We start from the raw sequence: 20955 nt of genomic DNA on the forward strand, positions 1-20955 counted from the left end.
AAGAAGGCCCCAGCAGAAGGGAGAGTGAGCACCTATCATTGTCATCCTCCCACCCCACCCCCTCCACCCACCGCAGCCCACGCCCAGCACAAAGCCCTCACACAGACCCAGGCCCACCAAGTGAACACCTTCCTAGGTGTGATGCCTGTATTCTATTTTCTCAATATCAAAAGAGTTTGCTCAGACAAAAAGCATCATTATAAGTAGGACACTTCCCTGAGAAGAGTCCAGCACTTCTGCTTATTTTAATGGACAAAGAAGGAAAAGGCAAGGGAGACGTATATGAAGGCAGGTAAGTGTAAGGCAACTGAAGCAAATATAACTCCCCGCCATTTGTACAGCTTCTTTTTGAAAAGCACGGGCTTTCATACTTTGAATAGCCTCACAGCATATAACATGTAAAAATGTGTTACTGTGCTGGGCACAGTGGTTTATGTCTATAATCCTAGCATTGTAGGAGCTTGAGGTAGAAGGATCACTGGCAGCTAGGAGTTTGAGATTAGCCTGGGCAGCATAGCAAGACCCTCTCTCTAAAAAAAAAAAAAAAAAAATTAGGTGGGTATGGTAGCACACTCCTGTAGGCCCAGTTACGTGGAAGGCTGATGCAGGAAGATCACTTCAGCCTAGGAGTTTGAGGTTCCAGTGAGCCAACACGGCACTGTTGCCCTCTATCCTGGCAGTGGAGCCAGATCTTGCTTTAAGAAAAAAAAAGTGCTAATGTGCCCATCTTCCTTCTAAATGAAGAAACACTGTAAGAATTCACAATATAATAATAGTTAATATGTATCTATAATTTAAACTCATATTTTTTTTAGTTTCATATTTACCTCCAAGTCACTAACTAAAAAGTATGTAAAATATATACCTCAAGCCCATTAGTCAAATATATCTCCTGACAAATTATTTTATTTTTACGGTTGCCCAGAAACTATCTTCTCTATACAAAGTAAAATTTTCAATATTAACGAGATCATCACTTGAATGAAATGACCTGGCTTTCTTAAGCTAGTTTCCAGGTGCAAAGCACTGTGGCTCGCCAAGTTATTCCCGTAAGTCTGCCCTCAGATGGGACGGAGAGCTTCCTGCTGCTAATGGAGGTGAAGCAGAGGAACTGCCTTCCCGTTAATCCTTCAGACTCCGGGATGCATGCACCAGTGGAAAAATAATCCCTTTCAAGGACAAATTCCAGGAATAATAATGAGTTGCTTACATGTTAATGAAACTTTCCATCTTCCATATCCAAAGCTAACCTTTTTTTTTTTCTTAAAGATCTTAAGGAACTTCCATTATCTAACTACATTAGACTGAAATTTCCCTAGTGCCTGTTTAATTTATTTCCTCTTGTTTTCTCCCTGGTGCATCTGGAAACAGATGGCAATTCTTCTCCTTTTTTTAATTTATGACTCTTGCCAAGTGAATGACAATTGCTGATAAAAGCAGTTAGTTCAGAGTGTGTTATTACCTGTAAGAGAGGCCGCTGCACCCCCAGCACCTTCATGGTGTCTGCGTTAGCCAGAATCTTCAAGGGGTCAGATGCTTTAGTGACTCCTTCAATCTCCTTGTTAATCTCAGCCAAGACCTGACTGAGGAAGATGTTTTTGATGTACATGGTCAGAAACTCTCGAAGAGGACACTGTTTGGCTGGGCCAAGTCCTAGGGCATGCTCAATCTCCTGAATAAATCTGGAAGACAAAAAAGTAAAAAAGATGTTAAATACCTCAGAAAATGGATTAAGTATGATCCAACAGCTAGGAATAGATCTAGGCTTAGGCTATTTCCAGGAATAGGGCAGGTCGTCAATCTATTATTCATCTATATATGATTTTTAATTTTTTCAAAATGCTATTTTAATAAATGAATAGAAATGGGATGGAGTAGAAAATACAGCTTCTAGACCCGGGTAGGGGGGAGGAGAGACAAAAAATATTTTTAAGTAAAGAAGCAAGTAAGACTATAAGAAACAAAAGGAAGGCGTGATAAATAGACAACACAAATTAACGTACACATTAAAAGCACACCCCAAAGAGTGCATATTTCTCACTGAAATCTTTACGAGTAGAGAAATAAATGTTGAGCAGGAGAGAGAGAGAAAAAACAAAGGCTACTTTAAAATTCTTGATGATATAAAGGTTTGGAAGTTAAGAACGGGCTAAGAGTTGGAGGACAAAGGAGAACTTCAAACTTACTTGTAATGATTTATTTTCTTTATTAAAAAACACTCAAAACATACATAACAGAATGTTGGTAACTATGAAATCCCAGAGATGAGCACAGAGATGTTCGTTACATTATCGTTTGTAATTTTCTACACAGGCAGCTCATGCTTTGCGTGGTCTGCTGTGCAAAGACTTAAGTCACTACGGTTTAGTTAAGTAACATCAGTTCCCCCAATAACATGGTTTAAACTCCCACAGTACCACAGTATATTAACCATGATTAATTGCAGAAAGTACAAACATCGCAGCTAGCTCTTCAGAAAAAACTATATAAATGATGCCCACGCATCGTAGTAAGTGACCAATCACACTACTTCCCAAGTCCATTGGTGACTGCCCGCTGTGCATTTGCTATTCAGTTCGTGTACAGGCAGCAAAGCATGTAGCTGTGGTGCCTCCCTGCCTCCCAGTGATAAACCCAGGAGACATTTCATTAAAATGGGTAATTGAAAGTGGGAATTGGCCAACAAAGATAAACAGGCAGCTAAAAAAGAAAAAACCCTAAAAGTGATAACACTGGAAGTGAAATTTGAGTTGAATATAAATGGATTGATAGAGGAACTAGCTGCCTGTGGGAATGTTGGCACTGCTGTCACTGGAGAGTCACATGGCCAACGCCCATGAGGAGGGTGGCAGTGATGGAGAGGATGAAGACAGGGCGTGCCAGGGAAGTCATGCTGGCAAAAAATGTCAGTTTCAGGAACTCTTGGAGATATTTTGCAACATTGAAGAAACAAAAGATATAAATTTATTTTTGAGAATTCAATCTTTTTTCATTCCATAAGTAATTAATTGTGTCTGGAGTGGACCTTGGCTGGTCCTAGATGATAACCTATGAATCATGCCCCCAAGTATGTGTCATGTCACTGCATATTATTGTATAGATTTTGTTCATAGAGCCTCCAGGCAAACATGCAAGGCAAAACGTGTAGTCAGAAGTTCTAGTCATCAGAGAACGCGGCCCAGCGAGTGTGGCATGCTGTGCAGGCTGGCTGGAGCAGAGCGACAGGAATGTGCTGGTTGACAGTGAACACAAAGAGCAGAGGTTCCACAGCTTTTCAAGGCCCCAGGCTCAAAACTAGTGTGAGTTAAATACAACTCACAGGGCAGTTAATGTGATAAAGTATATAAGGAGAAGGTGGCAAGCATTGTTCAAACTACTCTTGATACAATTTTGCAAAGAAATAAAATAATTTAATTCTAAATGTTTCTAAAGTTCTGGTATACTAAACACATACTAGTTATTTTACTTTTTCATGTTTGTATACATTTATAAATAACAGTAGGAGAATCTGATGTTTTGACAAAATTTTTAAAAGTCATGAATCAACTGTTCTTACCCCCATTGAGTAAGATTGTTGTACATGTTTTCAACCTGCACGATCATTTTTGCAGTTCCACAATTATGAGAAAGCAAAGGCTATTTTGCACTTTAAATTTTTCTCAAAGTGAAATGCAATGAAATAAAGACAAAAGATGAATAACTGGGGAAATGCATTGGTAGTTTACATCACAGATGACAGCTAGAAATCAAGTAGAAAAAATCTAAACAACTTACTAGAAAAATGATCAAAGGGCAGTGGCTATGAAATATTAAAAAAAGGGGGCAAGACACGATTGTAAGAGGGACTTTACCGAATAAATGCAATTAGTGAAACCTGGTTTCTTGTACCATTTATAAATCCCCAACAATAAATTAAAAAAAAATTCCTAACTTCATTCATCATAACAAAAATGCAAAATAAACTACATTGAAATAGCAATTTTTACAACCCAAGCAATAGGCCAAATTCCAAGACAGTCTGCTGGTATGAGTGTGGGGAGAGGCATTCCTATATATTATTGATGGGAGTGAAAAAATGGTGCAATCCCATATGAAGGGCAAGTTGGTTCTATCATTCAAAATTACAAATGTATTTCCTTTGACCCAAAAATCCCACTTCTGGGAAATTCTTCTGACAGCTCTGTCTGAATATGGATGAGATGATCTATATATATTGTATATAGATCATCGTAGCGTTGTTTCTATGCCAGAAGACTGGAAATAGCCCCAACGTCCATCAGTTAGAGAATAATCTCCGATTATCTCCAAATTAGAATGCTGTGCAGCTCCCTCTACCCCCAAATGTGGAGGCTTTCGATACATTAACATGAAAAGACGTCCAGAATATATTGTTTAAAAAAAGCAAAGGCAGATCAATTCGTATTTAGTAGTATCTTACCACACTAACCTCTGTATAATAATTATATGTTCTCATTTGTTTATTTTGCAAAAGACACCCCGGAAAGTCTTACAAGAAACTAAGTTGCTGTAGGAGGCAGGGCTGGGGTGAGGTCTGGAAGTGAAGTGGAAATGAGACTATTCAATAATTTACCAATGATTTGATTGGTAAAAGCTGCCAATATATTAGCTACTCAAATAACAATACATTAGAAAATTTTAAAATTACCTACATATAACAAAAACTATATTCATAAATTGCTGTCTTATTAGGCCGCATTTAAAGTTTAGTATATAAATGGTTCCTTAAATTTAGCTGCTCAATGTGATAGTTTCCTTTACTTAATAAATCAACACATTGCAGTTAATCTTCCATATCCCCAGTTAAATACTCTATTTACCCCTGGGGGTCTATGTATGTGGTAGTGGGGGTGGGATGGGAGGTGGTCATGTACACATAATGAAAAAAGTAACCCGAAAATATAGGAAAGAAGTGGAAATTGAGAAGGCATGAGAAACACCAATGAGCCTTCTTAATTGATGTTATCAATGTGGAAAGGAAGATAGTAAAAACATGACTCCAAACAAGATATAAAGATTCTTTAAGACAGGGTAAGTGGACAGGAAAAAATGGGGAAACACAAGTAGACGGTTAACCACGGCCATAATTTTAGAATCTCCTGATTCCACATCCTGCTATGCCGACCCCTTCTGATATCATCTAATCCTTGGAGAAATCTCCCACCCAAGCGCATCCTGATCCCCTTGGTCTGCCTCTGAAAGAGAACTACGGTTATTAATTTGCTAATGAGTAAAACATCAAAGGTCTTTTGGCTTTTTTTTTTTTAATAATATGAGAATCAATCTTAGACTCTCTATTTTCTTCAAAGGGATTTAGAAAAAAGTTTTCTGAGCAAAAGTACTTCTTACATTTTAAAAGTCTTGAACATTGACAAGAATGAAATTTTTGCTTGTCAGCCTGCTCCTCAACACAGGCTCTCTCCACACTGCTCAGGTTTGCCCTCGGTGTCTCTGAAGCATGAACTGCTGCGAGCAGCATGGACAGAGCCTCCCCCTACTTTTGGCTGCGTGATTTCTCTCAGATACTAATCATTTATTCCCTAAAGCACATGCATCAGTCTCAAATGACACGCTCGGTTATGATGTCCTCTCTGACTTGAGGGGACCCACTCAACCTGCTAACTCTACAATGATGGTAATTATAAAAGTAGCTGTGAGTTGTGAGGGGCCTCACTGTGTAAAAAACAGGAAACATGGGTGAGAATGAAAGAGAAAAACTTGGGTTATAGCTTTCATAAGAACGCTATAAATTGGGTTTCATAGTAAGATTGAGTACATTGGATACTTTTTCTTCCATTCTTGAGATACTTTGCTAAGAATAGACCAAGAAGAAGGGGAAAGGGGAGAGGGAGGGGAGGAGAGGGGAGGGGAGGGAGGAAGATGGGTAGAGGAAGAATAATTGATGGGATCACACCTATGGTGCACCTTACAAGGGTACATGTGAAATTTACTAGGTGTAGAATATAAATGTCTTAACACAATAATTAAGAAAATGCTGTGAAGGCTACGTTGACCAGTTTGATGAAAGCATTCCAAATTGTATATAAAACCAGCACATTGTACAACATGATTGCAATAATGTATACAGCTATAATTTAATAAAAAAAAAAAAAGAAAGAAAGAAAGAAAGAGAAAAACTAGGGCTGTCCCACCAGTCTCTTCTCTACTCTAGTCAAAAATGGGGACTATGGGGGCAAAGTGGGGGCACGTAATCCTGGCCAAAGGATAGAGCATTTCAGTTAGATGGGGGGAATAAATTCAAGAGGTTTGTTGTCCAACATGGTGACTCTAGTTAATAAACAATGTGTGGAAAATCACAAACAGTAGATTTTAAGATTTAAGTAGATTTTATTTTTTACAAAAAAAGGCTATGTGAGGTAATGTATATGTTATTTAGCTCAATGTAGCCATTCCACGATGGGTACACATTTCAAACCATCATGTTGTACACTACAAATATATATGCTTTCTATTTGTCAAATACAAATCTAAAAGTAAACATTTTTTAAAAGGAAGCAATTACATTAAAAGGCAAACCACCTGTTTGTGGGCAGGAACGACACAGACAAAGAACTCTGGGGGCCATCTGCGGTGACCCCACTCACTGTGGCTGAGTAGGTAGGAGCATCTGGGGAAGTAGGATGCTCAGGACAGAGAAGGGATCCAGACTTGAGATCTGGAATGTTCCATCCTGGGCACGTTACTTAGCCCACTTTAGCCTTACCTGTGTGTTCTGTAAAACGGATATGATAACATTCCCACTCACAGATTGCTTTGATGATTAAGTGAGAAAATAAAAAGCAAGCACTCAGAACAGACAGGCAGTAAATCTCGAGTAAACAGTGCCACAGCCACTTTTATAATTACTATCATTTCATAAACCTGATGAGGATGGAGATTAACGTGTGACACATTTTATGATTTATTTTTACCTTGCCTCCTTACTTTCCCATGAAATCATCCTTAATTAGCAATGTAGACCATTAGATTAATACTTTGATTATTTCAGCAGCAAACTCGGGTCGGAAAGACCAAAAACCCATGTTGCCAGAGGCCGAGTGTCAACCGCTCACTGCTCTCTTCTTAGCACCTAGGATGTAGTATACTGCTAGGAAAGGTGTAGAATAAAGCACTGGTTAACAAGTTCTTTGATTGCAGCCCCTAGTTCCTGAAACTAGGGCATGACCTTCCTGACAAATAATGCCCTTCCCCCAAGAATCTGAACTAGAGGTTCCCATAAAAGATTTAAAAAAAAAAAATCAACCCACACCTCCACCCTTCCCAGTGTTAACTGATACTTCTTATTAAAAGAACATTTTCTAGTCCTTACCCACATCCCCACACGGTTTTTTATTCTGTGCAATAGGATTGTTCATACTAGTTTCCATTCCACTCTTTCATTGAATATTCGAGACTCATCCCATCATGCGAATGAACACAACATTATTAAACCAAACATCTATTAGGGAACATCTTCGTTTTTGCTTCTGAAAAGAGTTATTTCCACAAATACGGCAAACAGTTCCTCAACATTTTTCAAGGGCGAATCCCCATATTCTCACAGTATACGCCATGGCTCCTTTCACCTACTAAGTACTTAAAAAATGATCTCTTAACTGGGAGACAGGAGGGAGAATGACGGATGTAGAGGAGAATCAGTAAAACGGTCAACTTTTCCAATAATGCTCCTAAAAAGCTTTTGAAGCATGAAAGCACTGAATTGTTAACGGCGAAAAGAATCTCACTGGGAAAGAAAAGACTTCATTCAAAGTTAAGCTAGAACACAGATGGAACCCTGACAAAAAGGGATTAGCCAATCTGGCGAAGGCCTTCTACACTTCCTATCCTTGTAAATGATGAGCAAACACCAAGTACAGGTACATCTGTGTGTGAGGAGAAAGAGACACGAGAATCAAAGGAAAGGATACACATATTGCTGTATGCAGAGCATTTAATTATAGGATTTTTGAGGAGCCTTATTCAGACTGGCCTCCTAAACCTAAGGGTATAATGTGGGATAAGCCAGAAAACAAGTAATGACAGTATGCAACCAGCTCCCACTGCATTTGAATGTTTAAAGCATGGATTTGATTTCCTAAATTCTAACATCGGTATTTGCAAGTATTTAATTTTCAGGTTTGCTTCACAGATTATCAACTACAGGGCCTCCAAAAGTATGGACATATGCAATACTTACGTTTGTGAATTTACTCTTTCTTGCAGCAAATTATGTGGCCTTTGTGATGCACACATGAGCACACACCACCTACATTTCGCCCAGGATTGCCAAAGTTTTTAATCTTGATTTGATTTCTATCCAGGGAAATTGTAAACTAATTAAAGTTTCACTCAAGCTTCCCAAGTCCCTTCCTTAGCTCAGCCTCCTTAGCATAAATTCCATTTCATTGTAAAGCTCCATTTCTTCCATTTCATCTCAGCCAAGAACCGGGGCTGCTATCAGCTGGAAATATCCTTGAACATAAAGGGCCAACATTATATCGTAGAAGGTGCAATGGGAGCAGTGATATTTTATTCATTTGAATAAAATAGTTGCTCGTAGTATATAAGTATCCCTTATCTTCACATCCTAATGAGTTTTTAAAATTCAATGGCCAACATCACTAACATAATGAGACAAACTGAGCACCAGGTGCCTCCTAAGATGTTATCAAGGAGAACACAGTTTCACTTCCCAGATATTTTTGCCAAAAAAAAAAAAAAGCATGTAGGGAATCTAATCATGGCACATCATCTTTCCATAAAACCAAAATACAAAATCAAAGGTGCAAATCTTAGAACCTTCAAAGTCAGGATTCTGGCTTTTAGAGCACAAGTAACTTATGCACAACATAAGTTACATAAATAGTGTATGACTGTTTATTGCTAATTATGTCTTTAATGTGTACATTTATATAAAAAATCTGTATCATATGATACATATTTTTCTTTTTAAAAATTTTTTATTGTTGGAGATTCATTGAGGGTACATGGATATTTTTTATAGTTGGAGATTCGCTGAGGGAAACCAGGATACGCTGATTTGGCATTTGTTAGGTAAAGTCCCCTTACAATTGAGTCTTGCCCCTTAAAGGTGTGGCACACACCAAGACCCCATCCCCCTCCCTCCTTCCCTCTCTCTGCTCTTCCTTTCCCCACTCCTCCCTCTTTCTTTCTCTCTCTGTTCTCCCCTTCCCCAACCCCCACTGTGTCATGGTCATTAATTGTCCTCATATCAACATAGGGTTCATGCTTCTCCATTCTTGTGATGCTTTACTAAGAATAATGTGTTCCACTTCCATCCAGGTTAATACAAAGGCTGTAAAGTCTCCATTTTTTTAATGGCTGAATAGTATTCCGTGGTGTACATATACCACAGCTTGTTAATCCATTCCTGGGTTGGTGGGCATTTAGGCTGTTTCCACATTTTGGCGATTGTAAATTGAAATACTTTTCACTTTGATATCTCCTGACTTCATTATATATTATTGCATGTATGTTTTAGTAGTTCAGGATGAATAATGTACAAATTAGTATATATCTAGAAGGCCAGGGGATTTTTCTCCGGATCCCATGTAGCAGAGCCAGTAGAAATGTGTGACTTTTCCTGACGGCCTCTGCATCTGCAGAATCTCTCAGCATATTATTTCCTCTAAAGTATTTTCTAATCAAGTCTAGACTCTGAAGAGATGTACCATGCTTATCTCCTCTGAGAAGCTCCAGATCTCTTCCACTGCGTCAGAGCTTTAACGATGTAAAAAACAAATAAATAAACAAACAAAAACCTCTATCATCTTCTCTTCATTTTAATCCAAGATTTCTTTGGGAAAGGAGAAGCCGCATGATGTTTACAGGTCTAAAGAAGCTTTGTGTAAGTCAAAGATAAGTCTATGTGGCGCCGTCCTCATTGTGCTAGTCCCCTGTGGTCACATGTACTGTATGTACATTTATTAATGTAGGACATAGATTACATGTGAATGCAGACTTTAAAAACTCAATAACTCAATTAGCAATAAACAGTAGCACACTGTCTATGATACATTCATGAAGGAATTACTTGGTTCTGGAAGCCAGACATTCTGCATTTGAAATGTGCACCTTTGATTTTGTGTTTCAGTTTTAAGAAAAGAATGCAAACAACAGTAATAAACAACCTGTAGCATGGATGAGTTCCAGGAGAAAATAAACTGGGAATTTTCCCCCAAATCCAGGAAACCGAAAATAATTGTTAGGCCCAGAATAAGAATGAAACACGAACTTTAAGATGTAGAGCTTTTCCGGAGAAGCATGGGCCCATGTCAACAGATGGCAAACAGCACTAATACCGCAGAGTCCTGTGCTCTGATGACACTGTCCACACTGTAGGGGAAATAGTGAACTTTTACGCACTATATTCAGAATCCCTACCATGCTCGACTTACATGAAAAAATAAATCAACCTAGAACTCATAATATAATTGATGCCCAGACAGGAGCCCATGGTTATACAAAGAACTGTGTGATCAGTCAGCTATACTCAGGTAAATGGGCCTCTGGAAAGAAACCCAGTGGAGCCACACAAAAACAGCAGAAAGCAGCAGCCCCAGCTCCTGAAAATGGGGCTCCTTTAAGTCAGATTTCTTATGTCCTCGATTGCTCTAAGATATGACATTTAAGATACACAGCAAACTGGAAAACAACTTGGACAAAGAAGGAGAGAAGTCTCCGAGGAATTGATTTGCGATGTATTCAACTTAACTTTTATTATCTGAGTCGAAAAAGATCATTTAGAAATGATTTACAAGGGGCTCATTCAGAAACAGCAGCAACAGGCATATTTAAGACCATAAATCAGGGGAACATGAAAACCGAAGAAAAATCCATAAAGGTTAATGCACTTTGGAGCACATTTGCCTCTTAATTCACGGGAGTAAGCCACCGGCACATCGGGAAGGGGCTCTCCCCCGAGAGGCTGTAATTGTTCATGCTGAGTGTAACTACTATCTGCGCCTTTTGTATAGAAAGATTTTCTGTGTAAAAGTGCAAAATAAGCTCATCACTGCAGAGCCCAATCATGTCCTCGGCCCGTACCCGTAGGAGACAATTTGCTGAACTAATATAATAAAGGGGGATTTGGGCACTCTTACTGGTAATGTGTGAAATTCATGCCTAGGATTAGAGGAGAAAAGAGGTAAAAATCATTAAGTCAAGGGAGAAAAGAGTATGATCTACAAAATTTGGACTCCGTAGGCTTATAAACAAATTTAACTTTTAAAAATCTTACTGTGACTACATTGCAGATGATTTGTGACTACATTTAAGTGTTCCCTGCAGACTCGAAAGCACTTTGAGGAAAAGGAAATAAGCCTCTTTACAATGACAGCTGTTAAATTTTTTAAGCATATAATTTGGAAATTGAAGTGACTTACACTCTGACCCTTAATATCAAGTAATCTTTTTTTTCTTCTTTAGCCAAAAGACGCATATAAAAATAAACACATAAATAAGGGCTGTTGATAGAAAACTCAAGAGAAAAAACAATCACCCTACTTTTCTAATAGATCTGGAGTTTCATTTTTATCCCTTCAGTTATCTTACAGTAAAATAACCTCTTCTTTGTATCTTTTATAAAAGATAAAGCTGTCAGAAAATTTTCTAAGAAAAATTGGAACTTAGTGAAAATGTCTATCACATTCCTGAAAACTTAGGCGTCACATATTAAATACACTCCATTCTAGCTGCTCCATATCAGTTTGGCCTTCAGATATTCTAATGCAAGACACAGGGGAATCTGGCAAATCTTTTAGGTATGTGTTTGTCAGTAGGGACTGTATTAATAATTGCTTACACCTGTGGAGCTCTTACCACGTCCTGATCAAAGAGCCTGATGCAAATTATTTCGTGTAACTTTCACTAAAACTCCGAAGACTGTTACTCTATTTTACATATGATGAAACTGAGTAACTGAAAAGACAACAGTAAAATTAACAGCTGAAAGTTACATTGTTCTTGCTACCACCATCTCTTGATATCACATTAATGTCGGCAGAGAACTGGTTCCCAGACCCCCAGCCTATACCCAAATCCACGTACACTGAAGTTCTGCAGTTGGCCATGGAGAAATTACCCATATGAAAAGTCAGCCTTCTATGTCCTTGGCTTCACATCCTGTGAATACTATATTTTTGATCTATGTTTGGTTGTGGATATGGAATCCTTTGATATGGAGGGCCAGATGTATTGGAAAAAATTCTGATGTAAATAGATCAGGATAGTTCAAACCAGTGTTGTTGGAGGGTCAGCTGCATAAACCAGCACTGGTTTAAGTAACCACCATGCTTGGCTCCACATATTCCTTACAATATCCTCAAATAAAGTATTTTTATAGTTGCCATTTGGAGGAAGACATGAAGGCATTGAAAGGTTAAATCTCTTTCCCAAGGTCATACAAGTAGTATGTGATGCAGTCAAAATTTGATCTTGGACAGTTTGACTCCAGAGACCACGCTGGTCTTCATCACCACCACGCCACCCGACATACTCTTCTCTTCCAGCATCACAGCCTCTCACTGTTCAGACCTGGGGTTAGAACTCGAGAGGTGGGCAGGGACGGGGAGGATAGTAAACACACTCCTAGGTCCACAGTCTGTGCTGATGTATACTGATAAGGTGGGATCTTGTGGGGATGGAGAGGACCATAATATTGCTAAATACAAGTAATTTAATATCAAGAGACTGAGATGATTTATCCTGAAATATAATAAACCTTTTCTCTTTCTTGCTCCTGACCTGCATTATCTAGCACTTGTTACATACTCTCAGATGATGTCTTCCTGATAAACTGTGTCCAGCGTGGAGCTCCTTACTCCTGCCTTCTCATTGTTATTTCAATTCTCCCCTGTGCATTCTGTATTTTTGTATCTTCATCATTCCAGCTACCCAGGCTCCAGTTTAAAAATCAAGCCTAGGATGTTGGTCCACACCTATAAATCCTACCGTTTGGGGAGGCTGAGGCGGGAGGATCACTTGAGTCTAGGTATGGGAGACTAGATTGGGCAATAGTGAGACACACTTCTCTACAGAAAATTTTTTTAAATAACCTGGGTGCAGTGGCGTACGCCTACACTCTCAGCTACTCAGGAAGTTGAGGCAGGAGGATTGCTTGAACCCAGGAATTTGACAATGCAGTGAGCTATGATGACCCATTACACTCTAGCCTAAACAACAGAGCAAGATCCTGGCCCCCCCCCCCCAAAAAAAATCATTATTTATCTTTTCCTCTCCCTTGCTACTCAAACAATTAAGAAGCTTCTAGACTTATAAATATTCTCTTTATATTATCTCGTATGGTCACACATTTATCCACTTGTTCACTCCTTAGTTTTTCTAGGCAATACTTATGGAGTGCCACCTAATGCTCTGTACTATTCCAGGTGCTATGAAAGAATCATGCCCCGCAGGCTAACCTTACATACCATACGATAGGAAGTCCATCCGTACAATGGAGGCACCGGGCAGACACTCCTGTACTTTGTAACATTCACACACTAATTCTGGTTCTTGCTAAATGAAATGATGTAGATGAATGGACAGAACCCAACATGAGGTAACTTCTTTCCCAGGCCTCCTTAGATGAGTCTCCTAACTGGTTCTCTCATCCTCAACCCTTTCTTCCTTCAATTTATCTAACGTAGAACTATTCTATTAGTCGCACTGATGATATAAACCACTTGCAGCTTCATAAAGGTGCCCTGCTCTCTCTTGACCCCAGGTTATTGCACCTGCTGTTCCCTTTACCTAGAACACCCTCCTCATACTTCCTTCCTGCCACTTGTCCTACAGCTACTAGTTCAGATGTCACTTTCTCCATAGACCCTTGTCCCTTAAGGGGACTCTGATGTCCCTTTAGTATGCAACCATATCCCTAGGTCCACAGAATACTGTGGTTGAGGTGTCTGTATTCGCTACTAATTTTTGGTCTTCAAGGTCTGATTTTAAACTAACTTACTCATAAAGTTTCCCCTGATCTTTATAAACTATTTTATTTATTTAAACTACTTTGCATCATTATTCATCGCAGTCGTCACTTTTCTACCTATGTTTTTCTCTCTTATTAGACTCAAGCTCCTTCAGAGCAATGTATTTTGTACATTTTGGAATTATACCTGAAGCACCTAATGCTACTACATAAAGTACATTGGACGTGATTATTAGATGTTTTAATGAATGATAGTAAGTTATTAATAGAGCTTGTTTAGGTATGTCCTTAAAGGCCAGTGCTTTTTAAGGGGGTTGCAATGCACAGATTATCCTAAAGTCATGTTTTAGGAAATAAATATGGCGGGCCCAGAAAGATGAAAAGGGAATAGAGATGGTGAAAGAAAAAAAAGAGAAGCTTGGGAAGTTAAATAATACATGTATTATGTTAAATGTATCAATATGAAGCATTTTTAAAGCAAACTATCAACTTAAAACCTAGCCCTTTTCTCAAACATGAAATTTAGTGAATCTGGTCTGAGTTGAACACTACTAGGCATCAAAGGGAGAAGCCAAAAGTAGAAGTATTTCATGTGTCAAAAACATGACTGAGCACCTGCTGGGTAAAATTACAGTAAATATTGGTCTGGAGAGACAGGCTGGCTACTTGGCTCTCTCCTCTACCTTTCCTTAACAGGACAGATTTCGTTACATTTAATAAGTGAATACTTTACAAAACTCAGTTTTAATCATCTCAAATGAGCCTATTTTGCAGCTAACCTTGTTCTGAATGTGGCTTATGATTGTTCCTTATCCTACTCTTACAATTGCTATCACTTATTCATGGCCAACCTAAATGCAAAGTGTTCTAAAAATAAAGTACAAGCAAAGTAGTAAATGATCCCCTAGCTGCCAATTATGACTCACAGAAAGATACAAATAATTATGATAAAAATCTTGCCCATTAGACTTTTCTAACCATTTTTTTGTTTGTTTGAGACAGGGTCTCCCTCTGCTGCCTGCTAGAAGAGTCTATGCAGCAGCAGCATCATAGATCACAGAAACCTCAAACTCCTTGGCTCAGTCATCCTCCTGCTCCAGCCTCCCAAGGAGGTGGGACTACAGGTGAGCACCACCATGCCTGGCTAACTTTTTAATTTTTTTGCAGAGATGGGGGTCTTGTTATTACCCAGAATGTTCTTGAGCTCCCCACCTCAAGTGATTATCCCACCTTGGCTTCCCAGAGTGACATGATTATACCACCTCGCCTAGCAAACTTTCCTACTCTTACTTTCCTACTTGCTTATTTCAATTAAGTCATAATAATCTTCTCAATATCACTGTTCGTTCCTTTCTCTGCTCCCACATCCATGTTTTTCCAGAACAATATATACAATTAAGTATCCTTTAACAATATTCACAATATTATTTTTCTGTAGTGGTTCAAAGTTCTTCTCAAATTACCTCCCGTGGAGCCCTTTCCTACTCAGAAAAAATGATCACTTTCTAGAGTCTAATTTTTAGACATCTATTGACATACCAACTTTCAAGGTTTCAACATGACAAGGTTAGGGTAAAATCAATTTAACACTAAAACTAAACAAAGCCAAACATTTCAAGCCATCTCAACCAGCATTTCATTTTTACTGTCCTATGTTCCTTGCAGAGGCAACAGAGTTATATCTTCTTTTCTTTCTTTCTTTTTTAGGCAGGGGGGGCATTGTCTTACTCTGTTGCTCTGAGTAGAATACAGTGGTATGATCACAGCTCACTGTAAAACTCCTGGAATCAAGTTACTTTCTGCCTCAATCTCCCACGTAGGTGGGATTGCAGGCATGTGCCATTACACCTAGCTAATTCTTTAAATTTTTAGTAGAGATAGGGTCTTGCTTTTGCTCTTTTTTTTGAGAAAGAGTCTCACTCTGTTGCCTTGGGTAGAGTACTGTGTCATCACTGTAGCTCACGACCACCTCAAACTCTTGGGCTCAAGCGATCCTCCTGCCTCAGCTTCCTTAGTAGCTGGGACTATATGTGCTCTCCAGGATGCCCAGCTAATTTTTCTATTTTTAATAGGGTTGAGGTCTCCCTTTTGCTCAGATTGGTCTCAAACTCCCGAGCTCAAGCAATCAAGAGGTCTTGGCCTCCCACAGTGCTAGGATCACAGGTGTGAGCTACTGTGCTTGGCCTCAGGCTGGTCTTGAACTCCTGACCTCAAAGGATCCTCCCAGTTCAGCTTCCTAGAGTGCAGGATTACAGGTGTGAGCCTCAATAACCCGTTAGTTATCTCTCTTTTTATAGTTAGACTCATAAATAGGTCTACTTATTAGATAGAAATTACAAACTTTAGTATTCCTTCCACTCCATTTTATTTAAGTTTTCATATCCTCCATAAGGCTAAATCAGAGCTAAAAATTCTACTCACAAATCTGAGATGTAGATAAGCATAGATTATTACATTTGTATATGGAATAATAAAGAAAGAAATAGCTCCCTGTCTCACTGATTACTTGCAGGTGAATATCTATCAATTGTATAAGCATTAAAATGATGGAATACACATCATTTCCAAAGAAAAACGAGACCCTCTGGAAGAATTCTGATTACAATATTATTCCTGCAGAACTGATAGTCTTTTGGATTATGTTGATGACAAATACCTAAAACCCGCAGAAGATAAAACAGCTGTCCAAAAGTCAATGTGTGCAATCAGGTGACTCTGCACAGCGCATTACACTCTGGGCTGATTGTTGCTACTAACTGCAGTTGAATATTCAAGAGACAGAAAAAGCCTATAGAAGTAGTTTGTACATCAAAAAAAAAAAAAAAATCTAAGGTGAGACCTGGTTTTGTCTAAGAAATGTTTCCTATTTTTAAAGCAATGGAAAAATTTAAGGAATATATACTTTATCAAAACACAAATATGGAATACATCTTAATGGAAAAATTATTTCACAAAACAACTTTGTCTCATATGAAAATTGTGAAAAAATTTCTAGCTATCATACTGGCAAGCCAGGTCCCTCTTAACAGCTTATTTTCAGCATATTATACATAAAAATTGTTCACGTTTATGAGGTCGACAATGAAAAATTATGACTATAGGCATGATAGTGACAAACGCAAGAGTTAGTTTTCCATTTGCCACTTATGTACTCAGGTCATTACTACAACGCATTCACACTTGTCAATATCTTCAAGTGTTTTTCTGTCATTTTCCACATGCGTATCTTGGTTTGGAAGTGATATAAGTCCTTTTGGACAGGAGGTATTCATTCTATTTTTCTTTTGTTTTAAAAGTATGCAGGCAACATCCATTATACTGCCTGCTTTTGACAAAGTGTGACAATGATCATTCATGTAAAATCCCAGGAACAAACTGAAATGTGATGGTAAATCTCCCCAATTGTAACTAATTATTAATTCAACTAACAGTTACTGACCATATAAGCTGTGCCCTAGAAGCAGGTCACATAAGTCAGGTGGGGATATGATGCTCTCTCACAGCTATAGAGCACATTTGCACTTACAAAGGATCTTCACACGGTTGAACCTCATTTTGCTTTGAGGGCTGTTTGACAGAGATAATTATTTCCACTTTACATATGAGGAAACTGCAGTTCAGATAAGATAATTTATTTGTTGAAGGTCAGACAGGCTTTAAGACTGTGTCTTGAAGCCAGATCTGGCTCCCAATTAGCCCACCATTCTTTCTTCTAAATCACATCCTCAGAATGGCAGAGCCCATGATGCACGGAAATTCAGAAGAATGTCATGTACCTGGTCACAGAGTAATTCTAGAAAATTTCCCAATGAGCAGAAATATAAAAGGCCTATTTTTCATAACTAAATTTCAGATATTTTGGTAGTTTTAGAACTTTCTGATGTACTACTAAATCCTAAATAGTTTTAAAACATTGACAAGGTCTGATGAGTGTAGCTTTGTTGGAAAAGTGAGTGGGTAAAACACGTAAATAAGAAAGAGCAACACAAAAGGATCCTGTGCTAGTGGGTGCTGATGTTTCACAGGAGAGGATCTCAGAATGTGTCTGATGAGTCATCCAGGCCACACACAGGCCCCAGGAATGGAAAGAGATCTGGAATTTTCTAAGACTTGATCACAGTGTTAGGCCAGGCACAAAAAACTACATCTCTCGCCTCTTAGTTCAGTGTCTCATTCTCCAATGACAGAAGGGAAAGAGTAATTAGACTACGTGGGTTTCTCTTTAACCTGGTTGGCCATTTCCCTAACAGCACAATTACTCTGCTAATGAGATTAAATGTGGTTTAACTAGAGGATGATCTCACTGCAGACACCCCCACCCCGCTGACTCCAGGTCCCACAGGATCCATCACTGTGCTGATGCACCCAGCTAACATTCATTCGCCTTAATGAAAGCCAGACGTAGGAATCAGGCCTGCACAGTAGTGAAAAACACAAGGGCTTTTGTTTATATTGAAAAGGAGCCTCATTTAGTCAATCTGAATCTTCCTAATACCCAGTGAAATATTTATTAATGAGTATCAGCCCGGCAAGCCAGAAAGTCTTATTTGCATTAATTTAAACCATAAATAATTGAAGGTAGATTTCATTCCTTAAATCATGGTTTCAGAAAAATCCTCAATAGCATACTGAATAGAAAGAGACCATTAGTGAGATAAAAGGTACTAAAAGTTGAAGGTAGTTTTGTCTACCCGCAGACTACATGGATCATTTCCTAGCAATACATAATTCATTATTCTGTTATATTTATCCCAGTAGAGATGACAGAAAGAGATATTGGTGATTTTTCCCTATTTCTATAGGAATTCTTTAGGATTATAGGGAACATATCTGGACTATTCATAGGTTGGACCCCAAACTAATTCTGAGCAGACTTAGATGCCACTTTAAAGCATTAATGGTACAGACTATGCTCTAAATTGTTTACATACCTTATCCCCCTCCTAGACTCCGGGTTCTCTGAGGGCAGGATACTGGGTGGATTTACCACTGTATCCCCCAGGCACACAGCAGTGTGCATTGGCAGATGTTTAGTGCAAAACTGCATACACTGAGAAATTAAGTGTGCGCTGAAAAAGACCATGATGCAAACCAGCTGTGCACACAGCTAACTTAGGGCTGTGTTTAGCTGAGTGTAGGTGAAGAAAATATTTAGATGCTCCTTGACTCACAATGGGGTTACATCTCATTAAACCCATCATAATTTTGAAAAATTTTATGTCAAAAATGCATTTAATACACCTCACCTGCTCAATGTCATAGCATAGCCTCACCTACCTTAAACATGCTCAGAACACTTGCATTAGCCTGTAATGAATGAAGTCATCTAATGCAAAGCTTATTTTTAAGCAAAGTGTTAAATATCTAGTGTAATTTATTGAATACTGAATTGAAAGTGAACAACAGAATTGTTGGGTGCATGGGTATCTGAAGTATGGTTTCTAATGAATGTACTACATATTTCATTTTCACACTATGATTAAGTCAAAAAATTGTTAAGTTGAACCACCATACCTTGAGGACTATCTGTACATTCATAGTAAGTGACCAGTATTTATGCTTTTATTTTCTCTACCTATAACAATTTTCTCTACCCATAACAATTAGAGCTAACTTCATTTATTGCAAGCCCTAATATTTCCGAGTCTCTACCTTCAGGAAGTATTCAAAAGTGACAAACAATATTACTACTAAGACATAATGTTCCTCTTATGAGCTGGCAATGTGGTGGTGTAGAAGGAAGGGGGCAGGCCTGCTGATGATTCATAAAGAGCAAATATATTCAACCAACAACAGAACATACACATGGCAGGATGCTAGTAACTGATGCTAGCTCACAGCTTAGTCATTTCCTAATTCTGTTTTCTATACCCCTCTTCTCATCACTCCTATGGAAATCAGGGTGGGAATAAACAATATTGTTAAGAAAGAGATACCAAGTGGAGGGAGAGTTGCCTTCATGCTCTCCAATTAAATGTCACACTTTTGTCATCTGCCTTCACTCTGGTGAAGTATCTGGGATGGATATGTCATGCAGGTTGGCTCTTGGCCAGCTGCTATAAAACAATTCTTTTAGTCATCTGGAGAAAGAAAGGCTTGATCAATTTGACCCCAGGTCTGAGTCATTATATTCCTCAGTATAATTCATGTAAGGTAAACCACTGGAATGGAATGAAAGCATGGGACGACTTTAAAATTTTGTAGCTTGCTTTCAGCCTTGAGAAGTTATGTATGCTTGACACTTTGTAGTACTGTTACCAGAGTATAGAAAATGCCTTACTGTTAGGTACCCATAGTGAGAAAAAAAGTTTTGACTAGTTATCAACACTGTCAGTTACCTGGGTCATCTAAACTTTGAAAGCAATGACCAGAGGATCTCCATGACGTTTCCCTGAATGAACCTCTTTTTGACTATTATTCTGAAGGTTATTTGCATTCTTGAAACAAAAGAAAGAAAACCTTATCATCAGAGGACTGGAAATTCAGTGAAGGAATATTACTTAATAAAATGACTATTACTATACAACAAGAAGACAGCTCAATACTAAACATTTACATGCCTAACGTAAATGCTCCCAGATTTATGAAACAGATGTTGAGGTGTCTGACCAATATGATATCCCATAATACCTTAATAGTCGGGGACTTCAACACCCCTCTGACAGAATTGGACTGATCTTCTAAACTGAAACTAAACAAAAATACAAAGAACTTAAACGTGACCCTAGAACAAATAGGATTCATAGACATATACAGAACACACCATCCCAAAGTAAAAGAATATACTTTTTTCTTATCAGCTCATGACACATATTCCAAAATAGATCACATCCTAGGATACAAATCAAACCTCAGCAAAATTAAAGGAACAGAAATTATACCCTATCTCTCCTCAGACCATAAGACCATACTGATGAGGCACAACTCCAACAAAATTGTTCGTCCCCACACAAAATCTTAGAAACTAAACAACCCTATGCAGA

At 38.5% G+C, this 20955-nt stretch overlaps 1 protein-coding gene across 2 annotated transcripts in view; it reads right to left on the reverse strand.

The window, feature by feature from the left end:
• The window catches only part of EXOC4 (exocyst complex component 4), an 812900-nt gene that overhangs the window by 236255 nt on the left and 555690 nt on the right, over positions 1 to 20955 (reverse strand). For both annotated transcript variants that reach the window (XM_012806281.2, XM_003791609.3), the window contains exon 11: positions 1463 to 1682. In XM_012806281.2, the coding sequence (XP_012661735.1) occupies positions 1463 to 1682 (220 nt within the window). The remainder of the gene's footprint in view (positions 1 to 1462; positions 1683 to 20955) is intronic.

Source organism: Otolemur garnettii, unplaced genomic scaffold, assembly GCF_000181295.1.
Source record: "Otolemur garnettii isolate 467f Iridium unplaced genomic scaffold, OtoGar3 scaffold00049, whole genome shotgun sequence".
Taxonomy (NCBI): Eukaryota; Metazoa; Chordata; class Mammalia; order Primates; family Galagidae; genus Otolemur; species Otolemur garnettii.